At 37.3% G+C, this 13,425-nt stretch overlaps 1 protein-coding gene across 7 annotated transcripts in view; it reads right to left on the bottom strand.

Moving 5' to 3' along the window:
* Nucleotides 1–771: 771 nt before the first annotated feature.
* The window catches only part of nbeaa (neurobeachin a), a 913,644-nt gene continuing 900,990 nt past the window's right edge, over nucleotides 772–13,425 (bottom strand). For all 7 annotated transcript variants that reach the window (XM_072577218.1, XM_072577214.1, XM_072577213.1 and 4 more), the window contains 4 exons: nucleotides 6,894–6,995; nucleotides 6,520–6,716; nucleotides 2,850–3,001; nucleotides 772–2,308 (listed from right to left, as the gene is read on the bottom strand). In XM_072577218.1, coding sequence (XP_072433319.1) covers nucleotides 2,218–2,308; nucleotides 2,850–3,001; nucleotides 6,520–6,716; nucleotides 6,894–6,995 — 542 coding nt within the window. In that variant the 3' untranslated portion in view covers nucleotides 772–2,217. The remainder of the gene's footprint in view (nucleotides 2,309–2,849; nucleotides 3,002–6,519; nucleotides 6,717–6,893; nucleotides 6,996–13,425) is intronic.

The following is a 13,425-nucleotide window of genomic DNA, read 5'->3' on the forward strand; positions in this document are numbered from 1 at the left end:
TCAAATTGCACTATATGCCATGGTGGTATGGAAAACATGTATCCCTAGAACATTCCCTGGGGTATCTGGATTATTATCTAATGATAATACTTATAGGCCAATGCCTCCCCAGGTACTGCAATTCCTTCCATAATCATTGGTTTCAAAACATAACTTTATCTATTTCAATCTAGAATCAGGAACGGTAACATAAATCTAAAGCAGGATGATATGTTCCTTAGGTAGAAGATGTCTGGTGATGTTCCAATACATCTGCTGCCTGAGCCATCTAAAGATCACGAGTATGGAAGGTTTTGTCTAAGGTGCTCCAGTGAATGTTGCAGTACATCTTGTGTATAGTACGCACTGCTGCCAATGTGCATCAGTTTTGAAAGTTGTGAATATTTAAAGCAGTAGAATGGGCGCTAATGAAGTGGGCTGCTTTCTACTGGAGAGTGTAGAGCTTCCAGAGTATTGCGAGAGCTGCACTTATTCAGGCAAATGTTTAGAAAATTCAAGAGAAAAAGGTTTTCCATTCCATTAAATGCTCTGCTGAGTTTCTCAGTGAAATCTGTACTACTTTTTGTGGGTTGCTGCAATTCAAACTTAATTACCAAAACTGATCACCTAGAACTCCATTTGGATTTGGAGTGTTTTTACTTTACTGCCAAGCAAAAACAATGACAAGCAATTACAGAAAGGCATTTTCAATTAAATGAAAACATATTCTCTTTTCTTTAGATTGACAAGATTAACATAAGCTCCACAGGATACTATACTGACAAAAGAATGAACAATTTATTTCTCTGCATATTTTATTTTTTTCAATTTTAGTTTTGAATTGACACACATCTGGCATATTTTACATCTTTGCCATAAAACAGCGTTACAATAGCTCAAGGATTTTGTATATCCAAAATATTTCACTGTGATTTCCAGATGAAATGAAGTTGTTTTCCAGATGCTTATTCCCCCCTCCCAGTTCTAGACTAAAAACTCATAATATTGCTCACATATGTGATGTACAATTTAATTACGCAGTCAGACTTTCTTCATGGTTTTAATTGTTTAAATACAAACAACAAGTAAAGAACTCAGTGCTAAAATTTACTATTACAGTGTGGATGGCAAATCAATAATCGCAGCAATAAATAATATTTCTGATGCAAAATGCCAATACAAAGAATCCAATAATTATTTAATTAAATAAACTGCAAGTGAGTGTAATTCCAAGAAAACTACATTCCTGTTTACATGCCTTTTAGCCCTACCAACACAGTATGTACATCTATGACTTTTGACAATACAGTCACCAAATATACAAAGAAGAAAACATGAAGTGATTTTTTTACCCCGTGTATGCATTTGATTTGATTAATATGCCAGAAATATTAAGTGATTTTTGCTACAGTAAAAAAATGCAATGTACTCCTAATCTTGTGCCTACTAGGAAAGCTGAAAATGCAGTTTATAAGCTGGAGAAGCCGAGATCTTGTAATATTCACCTCATTAATATAACTTTTACAGTGTACAGCAACCAAACTGTGTTTGTAAAATAATAACACAAAATTGAATGCGGTTCTCATTGCCACACTGTAAAATTAGATAGTCAAGTCAACTTCGTCCTCAATTCTACAAATGTTTGTTATTTTCCACTGAGTTCCACCAGTATATTTTTTGGAAAAATTATTTTAAGGAACACGAGATATATAGACCACATGATGGAACTTCAAATCAGTTAAGAAACATATTCAGGATTTTCAGTATCTATCAAAGGTGATGAGTTAAAGTAGAATTTATGAAAAGTATTATTTGATAGATTGGGTACAGACTGTAAATGAAGAATGCATTTTTTAAAATGCTTGCCTCTTAGCTTGCAGTATTATGAATAATAACTGGATACATTCTTCACAACTGTTTTGACACATTATCAATAGAATTACTTGGAAGCATTAATTAATTAACATTCTGATTCATTTAGTTTACATTAGTGAATCATAAACTTATATGGCATCTGTTTGTTGTAGCTGGTGCTCGGTGATAGAAAAAAAAATGGCCATCGTGATTGCTTTTACACATAAAGAATACAATGTACAACTATTGCTAGATGTAATGGAATGTATAACAGACGTCAATGCAGAGGGCATCATGTTCCACCACTTTGCCTGGGCATTCACTACAGCACTTGTGCTCTCAGGTGGAACTGGCAATCACATTTCTGCTTCCCCTAAAATTGGCTTAGTATCTGTTCTGATGTTCATAATGCCATCGGTTGAAATCTATGTTAAAAGCTACAATACTGCCCGAAGCCATGCCTGTTATCAGCGTCCTGTAACAGATATAAAATAATGTTACATTTAATATTTGATCTCAGAACATTACTTTGCAAATTGTGGTAAAGTATGAAAATAATCAAATAATATGGAAACTTCAATATAATTTCCTAGATGAATTATGCTTTTGAATCAAATATGCTGCATAATCAGACTTAATTTTTAACTCAGCAAATTAACCTTAAATGCTAGACTCTCATGGTGTTCCTCTTAATTCTGTTCACTGTTATTACTTTCTAACCAGTGGATGCCACTATACTATATACCTTATTTCATTGTCTTTTAAATTCTCCAGTTATCACTCCTCAATCTCCTTTAATAAAAGAAAATCCAAACTTTTCAAATTTCATTACATAACTTGTAAGTCTCTTTGGTGACACGTTAGTGCATCTATGCAGCATTTTATCCATTTTATTATATCCTGGCTTTACTGGGGTATCAAAACTTTTGTATAATATTCAATATTTTATTTGAAATAATAATGATATATGAATGGAAGTTATGTTATGTTACATCCCAATTTGGTTTTTCCGTTACCTTTGATCATGTGACAGGTCCATAGCCCTGATGCCAGCATCGCAACCAGGATAAATATATAGTTGTTTGAAGTCACAGGCTTGCCACACTTCAACTACACCATTATCTCCGCCTGTTACCAAGTTTTGTCCATCACTGCTGAGAAGTAAAGCCTTGAGGGAATACATATCAATATTCAGTAACTTAGAAGATTTCTTTTTAAATATCTTTTAATTATACTAATAAATTGGATCAGACACCAAGGGGAGAAGTTGAAGTTACATATAAAATGAGAGGCACAATTGCAACGTGACCCTAAACATTATGTGTAATTTTGAGTGTGTTTCAAATGTATGTCACCTGAGTATCTAATTTTTTTTATTAGTTCATGGAATGAGGGTGGTGTCTGGACCAGCACTTATTGCCCATCCATTGTTGACCTTGAACTGAGTAGCTTGCTGGGATATTTCAGAGGGTAATTAAGAGATAAGAATATTTCTGAGTGCCTGAGGTCACTTGTCGGCCAGACCAGCTAAGGACAAAAGATTTCCTTCCCTAAGTTCCCATTAGCAAATCAGATGGAATTTTATAAAAATCAACAAGGTCACCATCAGACTAACCTCTAATTCCAATTTTTTTTTAAAACTGAATTTAATTTTCATCATCCTCCATAGTGGGAGTTGAACATCTGTCTCCAAAACATAAGGAATTCTGGATTATAGTGTAGTGACACTACCACTGCACAATGACTTCCTTGCATCATTAGAAAGTTAGAAATTGGTGTTGTTGGCTTGCAGATGTGTCTGGCATTGAGGAGAATAATTGGGAGGAACTGTAACGTGGAACTGAAGTGGAAGCCTGTCTCCGCTATATGGGAAACTGAAAAAAGTTGTACTTCCTATTTGGTGGCTTCAAGCAATTCCTTTCAGGACCAATTAGACTACTGCACAAGCAGATAGATCACATTAGGTTTTGCTTATTTTCTGAATGGCACCCAAACATGTTGCAAGGCAAAACAGAATCACTGAACGCTAAATCCAAAATAACTAGACTTGGTAGTGAGTGATTGTTAAAAGGAAGGAGGTGGCCCGAGTAGACTGGGCAAAAACATTGAAGGGCAGAACAGTGGCAAATGCTGGAGGAGATGCTAAATGCCTGTCAATTAAAGTGTGTGCCTGAGAGGAAGAAGAACTGTAAAAGTGTCAAAAATCATCCTTGGCTTAACAGGACGTCCAGGATAACAAAGACAAAAACCAGGGCATGTCTACCTTACTGCAAAAGGTAGCAGCAATTTGGAGGGGAACTTTAAAGGTCAGCAAAGGGCTACTAAAAACAAAATAAAAAGAGCTAATATGAACTAAGAAAGGAAATTAGCAGAAAACATAAGCACAGCTACCAAAAGTTACTCTAAGTTTATAAAAAGGATGACAATACCGAACGTAAACGTAGACCCTTGAGATGATGAAAATGGCAAAGTGTTAATGGGAACCTCAGACATGGCAGAGGTACTAAACCAACATTTTGCCTGTTTTCACAGTGCAAGATTATTTCTTCCCAAAAACTACACCCACTACAGAGCAACTTGACAAAATTACTTTAACTAGAGAGAAGAAACTAAGCAAACTGATGGAGTCAAAGGCAGATAAACCCTTGGGGTCTGATGGCATGCACCCTAGAGTATTAAAAAGAAATGGCAGCAGAGACAGTGGATGAATTACAATATTCAACAATTCCCTGGATTCTGGAAAGGTACCACTTGATTAGAAACACTCTAATATGACACCTTTATTCAAAAAAAGGAGATAGGCAAAAAGTGGGAAACTGTAGACCAGTTAGCTTGACATCTAGAGTGGGGAAATTGCTGGAGTCAAATGGAATGGTGGGGATATCTAAATACTTGGAAAAGCAAAGTTCAATTCACCAGTATTAGCACAGTTTCATGAAGGGCAAGTCATTCTTAACAAACTTGCTGAAGTTCTTTGAGGTTATAACCAGCAAGATTGATAATGAGGATTCAGTGGATGTGGTATATCTAGATTTTCAGACTGCATTTAACAGATGCTGCATGAAAGACTGGTCCAAGAGGTTAGATCCTGGGGCAGGGGGTTGGGGGGAGGTAGAGTATTGGCTTGGATTGGTTGACTGACAGGATACAATGTTTTGGGATAAATGAGCCCTTCTCTGGATGGCAAACTGTAAATAGTGAGGTGCTACAGAGTTCAGTTCTCAGACTTCAACTATTCACAATCTATATAAATAATCTGCAGGCAGGGACAGGGTGTAACGTAGCAAGATTCATGGAAGATACTGAAGTAGCTGGGAAAGCAGTCTGTGCTGAGGAGATAAAGAGTTTACAAATGGATATTGAGAGTTTGGGAGAATGGGCCAGAATCAGGCAGATGGAGTGTGAGGTTATCCGTTTTGGCCAGAAAAATAAATTATTATTTCAATGGGAAACAGATTCAAACTGTGTCAGTGCAGAGGGATCTGGGTGTCCTTGTTCATAGAAGATGGATATACAAGTGCAGCATATAATAAGAAAGGCAAATGGAATTTTGGCATTTATTGCAAAAGGACTGGATTATTAAAGTAAAGAAGTGTTTTTACAATTATATAAAGCATTGGTGGGACCACACCTGGAATACTGTGTCCAGTTTTAGTCTTTTTACTTGAGGAAGGATGTGGTGGCATTGGAGGCAGTTCAGAGGAGGTTAACCAGATTAATTCCAGGGATGAAAGGTCTGTTGTATGACGAATGGCTCAATAGCTGGTGCTGTACTTGTTGGAGTTCAGAAGAATGAGGGGGTATCTGATTGAGGTATATAAAATACTGAAGGAGATTGATAAGGTGTACGTTGAATGGATGTTCCCCATTGTGGGATAGTCTAGAACAAGGAGGTCATGGATACAGATTGAGAGGAGGTAGCTTCAAAACCGAAGTGAGGAGGAACTCTTTCTCTCAGAGAGTTGAGAAACTATGGAACTCTCTCCCCCTGAGTGCAGTAGAGGCAGAATCAATCAACAGATTCAAGAAACAAATAGATGTGTTTCAGATGAAAAGTGGAAGAAGGGGGTATGGGGTGGAGGCAGGAAAGTGGTGTTGAGTTCAGGATAAGATCAGCTATGGTCATGTTAAATAGCAAAGAGGGCTCAAAGGTGCGAGTTGCAGATGCCTGCTCCTAATGTACCTATGTTCTTTATAAAGTTATCAGTGATTCACAGCATATCAAGGAACATTGAGGTATTTCACATCATAACAATAAATAATTTGCTTTTATAATATTTCTTTGATGATTAGAAATCATTAAGTTCAGTTTGGATTAATTTTCTCCTGTATTCATTGAAGTCAGAAACTTAATTACTGGGGGATGAAGCTCTGTATCAGAAGCAGTTTACTTTGATAATGTCCTCATCCATCAAGTTCATTTTTAGCACTGTGTGAACTCTACCTTAGAAACTGACAGCTCAAGAGTGTGCAGCAGTAACTGGAACTTCAAAAGTTCTAAGATTGAGAATTAAAAAATAGGTTTGATCACTTGAATAAACAATTGTGGAAGAATATTACTGTTCCAACCTGATGGATAGCAAGCTGGAAAAAGTGTGAAAAATTCAAACAAACAGTCATAACCTTAAGGTCTATTATGCTAAAAAGATGGGTATGTCACGCTTTTGCATCTTGAGTGCCACTTACTCTAGTTGAATCATTGGTCTCCATCTGCCCTAATAATTTGCCATTAATGCTAAAATTACAGAATCTTCCTCGCTCGTAGTAGATGATGCAATGACCTTCACTGGATACAGAGATAAGACGTGGGTAGACACAGTTTTCTGGTCCCTCCAGGGCTCTAAGAAGATCTCCAGTAATTGTATGCACCAAACATGGCCCTTCTATTAAAAAAAACATGAATATATTCAGAAAAACCTCTAACATCTGCCAGAAAGGAATGAAATTGTTCATTTCCACTGATGAATGGCATTTTGTGATTAAACTAGGCTTAAGGGAAAACATAGGATCATTAAAATAACAAAAGTATTAACACTTCCTGCTGAGGCATGCCTGCTCACCTTTGGCACCACTGATGACAAGTCCCAGTTCAGCGCACACAGATACAGAAACTACTTCATGGTCATGCCCAGTCAAGACAGCTCTAGGAGCAGGATAATCACCTAAAAATAAAAATCAGAGACCACATAATGTCATAAAAAATTAAAGTTAACATATCTGGGATATTGTTAAATGAACTTTTTATGCATATTTTACACTCTGAATTAAAGCAACATTGCCAACACTGAATAATTTTACATCCTGTTAAATATATGACACTTAAAATTTCAGCACTTATCTTTTTTTAATTCATACAATTACCCAAAAAGAGGGAGGGAGATATGTATCACCATTGGGGTACAGGTTTATTTCATTTCTCAGTTTGCTTTTCTTTCTCCTCTAACTGGACTGATGAAAGAAAGTCATGAGCGGAGGTGAGAGTGTCTGCCCTTGATGTACATTTGTCCACTATGGAAAAAAGAAGTCAGGGTTAAAAAAAAAGGAGGATCAGGGGAAGCATTTCCAGGAGCTACAGCCAGGCCCGACACAAAGGAAGATGATTGCGGTCACCGAAGGTCACTCACTTCATCCGGAGTCATCAAAGTACTGATTTGATTTCTGAAAAGTATATGAAATAATTTTACCAGCTGAAATGCTGAACTGGAATAGTGTAGCTAAAATAAGCTACAATAAGGTGTCCCCACTTCTCCAATGCTTGACCTTATGGGCAGGGAATATTGCAAAATGAAAATACACCCAAAGAGTGGGAGGTGGTGAAAATATAAGAAAGCTAACCAAGTAAAATGCAAACTATTATGAAATCTAAAGCTTGGAAGCAAGATTTTTGTTGAAGAGGGTGGACCTGATTTTCGATTCCACAAGAGAAATTGAGAACATGGCACAGAAAATATAACAGTATGATATCTGTAACAGATGTCTAGAACCAGAAAAACCTTTTAAAAATAAATTGATTATTCAGTCACAGGCAAGTCATTTCTAACTGATGTGATGAGAGGTTAGAGGTTGTATTGTGAATGCAGGCAAAGAAGGAAAACTACTTCTTGACAATAAAAGTAGATTCTCAATTTGAACCTCTACATTTTGTGCAATATATTTGAATTCTCAGCCCACTGTCTTGCTCTGCAGCTGAAACTATCATGTTAGAACTGTACCCCTGAGCCACACCAGGTGATGCTTAGCATAGAATTGACCACAGTACAAATTGTCATCTTACAAGATGAAAGATAATCAAATTACAGCCATCGTTACACCAGGAGATAGTTGTTGCATGCGATATTGGATGGATTAATGTGAAACATAACAAAATCTGCAGTAGGAATTTTTAAAAACAACATAGAAAGGCTCCTTTTGAAAAAATGGTTAATAAAGACTTCAACAACATTAAAACATTGTATTCAAAATAAATAATTGAATGGAAGGTTCATGTTCATGCTTGCTCATATATGACACAGATCCCAATCACGTTTTCATTTTTCATATAAAACATGCCAATTCTGGACTGGCCAGTCAGTAACAATGCCCGAAGGAGCAGCTGAGCAGAGTTCCCTGAGATAGGGATTCAGTCGTGCCTAGAGGAGCAGGTGACAGGAGTGCCTTTAAGGAGGCAGTCTGCATCACCTGGAGGACCAAACAAGAGAAGGACTACGAGATAGACATCCAGCAGCATCTAGAGAAACATCTGAGTGGAAGAGCCAAGGTAAGTGATCAGCAGCACCCAGAGAAGGTGAGTAGAAGACCCTAAGTTAGGCAATCAGCAGATCTTAAAAGAGCAGCGGAGTGAGCATCCTGAGCCAGAGCGAAGATGACTCTTCCCTTGATCACCCCATTTACAAAGTATCTCCAGGTCCCTATCTGGAAAGCAGGCTGCTAGATTTCCTTTCTGAAATATTTCAGTTTCCTAAGAGGACTGTGTGCAAGGCAGTTCCTGGCTTGCAGTATGTGAAGTTGCTTTCAGCTGGACTTTAAATATGGCACTTGAGGCTTGAACGTACAGAGGTCCTGTCAGTGGTGACAGTTTCACTTCTCCTGCCACGTGATTACATGTGAAGAATGCTAAAGAGGCTGGCTGAAAAACTAATGCATTTAGAAACAGAAGATAATGCAAAAAGAAAAGCTGCTGTGAGCCACAACAGAACACCTGCCATAAAACTCCCCAAAAATAACAATTTGCCTCAAGTTGGGAAATCTAGCCTATGGAGTCAGTTTGGATAGAGGTAAGAAATATGAAAAGAAAGATATAACTTGCAAGAATAAGGTTTCTTTAAAAATTCCTTTTTGAAATGTACAGTTCTATAACACAATGGCTGCGTTCTTGTAAAACTCTGTGTTATGGAAAAATTGTGCTTTTGAAACAGTGCTTAAAACATTGGCACTGTAATCATGTTACAGCCAACATGTGTTTTAAAGGTTTATGCTGTAGAAACAACATCCCCAATTTGTCAATCATATTCCAGCAGATTTGTGTTGACGAAATGGGCATTATAACAGAATGACCAACATGTGTTGCTGGATAGGCTGGTATTTATTGTTCATCTCTATGTGCCGGAGGGCAGTTAAAAGTCAACCACATGGCTGTACGTCTGGAGTCACACTGGGTCAGATCACAAAAGGATGGTAGATTTCCTTCCCCAAATAGATTAATAAACCAATGGGTTTTTACAACAATCAACAGTGGTTACATGATCACCATTTATCAAGCTTTTTAGTTCAGATTTTTACTGAATTTAATTCACTTATATAAAGACTGCAAAGACTGTACTAAGTTTAACAAAAATTCATATTTAAAATTGAGTCCATATTTCGTCATCTCACATAGCGAGATTCAAATCCATAACATTTACTTGGGGTCTGGATTACTAGTTCAGTGCTATTCACAATGCACCACCACCTCCCCTTCAAGGAATCCTAACAGTAGTTACATGTAGAACAGAATATACAGAACAGAGAAAAGTGCCATGTAAAAATGCTTCCACAATAATAATGGGTGATTTTAATCTACATATAGATTACATGTGTCACATTGACAAGAGTAGCCTAGAAAATGAGTTCATAGTTTTATTGGAGACCATTTCTTCGCGTGGCACATTCTGGAACCAACCAGGGAACAGGCTATTCTGGACTGCATAATGAGCATTGAGATGAGATTAACCAATAACCTCATGAGGTAAAGGAGCCTTTAATTTAAAAAAAAATCTCCAGGTGGCAGTGATCAGAACATGACAGAACTTTACATTCAGTTTAAAAGGGGACAAAACGTACAGACATTTTAAACTGGAATAAACGAAAAGCTAGCTAAAGTGAAAAATTAGATTAAAAGATAGAACAGTTGCAATGTATTGGCAGATTTTTAAGAAAATATTTAATAACACTTAGCAAAGATTTATCCTAATGAGAAAGAAAGATTTTTTGAGAAGGATGCACCTTCTAAATTCTTACTGCTAAATCCCAGTGGGGTCAGATGTAGCCTAGCTTTTAGATGGCTCAATAATAAGTCTAATTAGCCATCAGACTAGTTCCCCACATCAGTCTAATCCTGCTGCTGACTAAATAGGTGTCAGTTTTTTCCACTGGCAGGAATGTGCCACGCAGTCTAAACTGCAATTTTGCAGGCCCACTGACTACCTTGCCTACTCTGGCAGGTTCCATAAATTCACAGCCCAGGGAACTATATGGGACTGTATCAGTGAAGATTGCCTTGGCCAATTACTAAGATCAGAACCAGAAACTGATGATTACATATACAGGACATTGGTTTGGCCACAGCTGCAATACTGCATGCAATTCCAGTCTTTTTAAAATTAGATTAGATTCTCTACAGTGTGGAAACCAGTCCACACCGACCCTCCGAAGAGTAACCCACCCAGACCCATTTCCCTTTGACTAATGCACCTAATACTATGGGCAATTTAGCATGGCCAATTCACCTGACCTGCACATCTTTGGACTGTGGGATGAAACCAGAGTACCCAGAGGAAACCCATGCAGATATGGGGAGAATGTGCAAACTCCACACAGCCCGAGGCTAGAATCGAATCTAGATCCCTGGTGCTGTGATGCAGCAATGCTAACTGCTGAGCCACCATGCCACCCCTTCCCGCTAATAGGAAACTTGAAAGGGTTCAGAAAAGATTTACAAGAATGTTGCCAGGGTTGGAGAGTTTGAGTTATAGGGAGAGGTTGAATAGGCTGGGGCTATTTTCCCTGGAGGTTCAGATGCTGAGGGCTGACCTTATAGAGGTTTATAAAAACATGAGAGACATAGATAGGGAAAATAGATAAGGTTTTTTCTCCCCCAGGTGGGTGAGTCCAAAACTAGAGGGTACAGGTTTAAAGTGAGAGGAGAAAAATTTAAAAGGGGACCTAAGGGGCAATGTTTTCACTCAGAGAGTGGTGCATGTATGGAATGAGCTGCCAGGAAAATTGGTGGAAGCTGATACAATTACACCATTTAAAAGGCATCTGGATGGGTATATAAAATAGGAAAGGGTTAGACGGATATGAGCCAAATGCAGGCAAACAGGACTAGATTTATTTAGACTATCTGGTTGGTATAGACAAGTTAGACTGAATGGTCTGTTTCCATGCTGTACAGCTCTATGGCTCTATTACTCTACATAATGTGGCCAATGTGATCTTGAAGTGTCAATCATTGATTCATTTTCAGTTTTGTTATGGAGTTGTGAGTACCACAGAAGTTGAATGAAACAAGAAGGTATGACAAATTCGACTTACAAACAACAGAGTCCTTTTAACATAGATCATAAATAATTCAACTGAAGATTAAACTAAAAGCGACTATTCTCTTTTAGGATTTATTGTCAACATAAGATACTTGTGGAAAGACTGTATAATCTCAAAGATAGTCAGAATTCAGCATTTCTTAAAAACACTGAATATTGACTGATTAAATGCTATAAAATTGAAGTTAGGTTCCCTTATTGCTTTATATACACAGTCAGTTCTTCTATAACGCGATGTCCGTGTTCTCGTGCAACCACACATTATAGAAAAACCGTGCTTTAGAAACAGCATTTAAAGCATTGGTACTGAAATCATGTTACAAGTATGTGCATTAGAAACAGTGTCCCCAATTCGTCAATTGCATTGCACCCAATTTGCCATGATTAAACGCGTGTTATAATAGAACGACATGTCGACTGTAATTTTAGCAATCACTACGATCTTAGAAAGTAAAGAAAGTCTGAGAGGACCGCAGGGCTGCTGTCTCATTAAAGAGCGATAGGTTGTGGATTTAACCATCACACCTCAGACGAGGGGCAAGATTGAGAAAATGAGACCTTCAATAATGTCATCAGCTGACATGGGTATTAAACCTGTGCTGTTGGCAACATTCTGCATCCCAGCCAGCCAATTAAGTTAACTGATCCCCAATTAGGATTTTAATAATTCAAAGGAAATAAATATTTTCTAAACAATTTAATAATGAAATAGATTTTAGATAGAATAATCTTAAACTTTTGGAAGTATCATCTAAATGTCACATAATTGTGATTAAAACAAAGAAAGGGTGGTATCACAGCAAACTGCACTGTACAAACTATGATGTAGATTGACAAGTGGCAGTGTCCACACAAGGTGTTGCTAATCTCTGTAAGGGTTGGGCCATAAGGGGGAGGCATCGAGTTGAGGTTTAATGCTGGCAAGGAAAGAAAGTGGTGAAAATAAATCAGACAGCAAGTTATCTTTTGCAGATATATTAAAACAACCAATTTGGCAAATGCATTATAATGACCTTCCTAATCCTTTTGATTAAGAAATGAAAGAGCATAAACTGGAAACTGAAACAATTGGAAAAAGAAACCAAAATTTGAAAAAAATAGTTATACTTAAAAAGGTACAAATAAAATGCCATGGTTAATGGATTCCAAACACAAATGATCAGTTTTATAGATCACTTATGAAACTAAACATGATTTATACAATAATGCAATATGTAACCCCCACCCAAAACCAAAACAAAAATGCATTGATGCACGGTGTTTGGAGCTGTCTAATGAGAAATGTCAGGTGAAATCCCTCTAATCAATGGACTTTCAGTCCCTTGGGATACAGTGTGAATTGAATTGATCCCTTCAAGAGAACTGCAGTCAAGGGCTGAATGTAATATATTGCAAGAAATGCTCTGGAGGATTCTTGACCAAGTGCAACACACCTGCCTGACAAAAAAAAGATTCAATCAGCTCTTATTCCAACATAAGATGTCGGAGTCTTGCAGCTCTTCAGCATAGTGCAACAGCTTCAATTAGGGAGTGCAAATTAATTTTTATCACTTTTAAATTAGTTTTTTTTTCAGTTTTAAATTGCTCCGCATCAAATTAAAGCATCTGGCACCAGATCTATCACAGTTTCAATTTTAGAACCCATAAAAGGTGATGTTAAATGACAATAGAGAGCAGCATTTATATGTAAGATTTTTTCAATGAAGTGCAAATAACTCAAGCTCACCTGAATTGCAAACAACTTGTGCATTTCAGACAAACACTATGTTCCTACACACACTTTGTCTGAACT

Source organism: Chiloscyllium punctatum, chromosome 9, assembly GCF_047496795.1.
Source record: "Chiloscyllium punctatum isolate Juve2018m chromosome 9, sChiPun1.3, whole genome shotgun sequence".
In the NCBI taxonomy this organism is placed as follows: domain Eukaryota; kingdom Metazoa; phylum Chordata; class Chondrichthyes; order Orectolobiformes; family Hemiscylliidae; genus Chiloscyllium; species Chiloscyllium punctatum.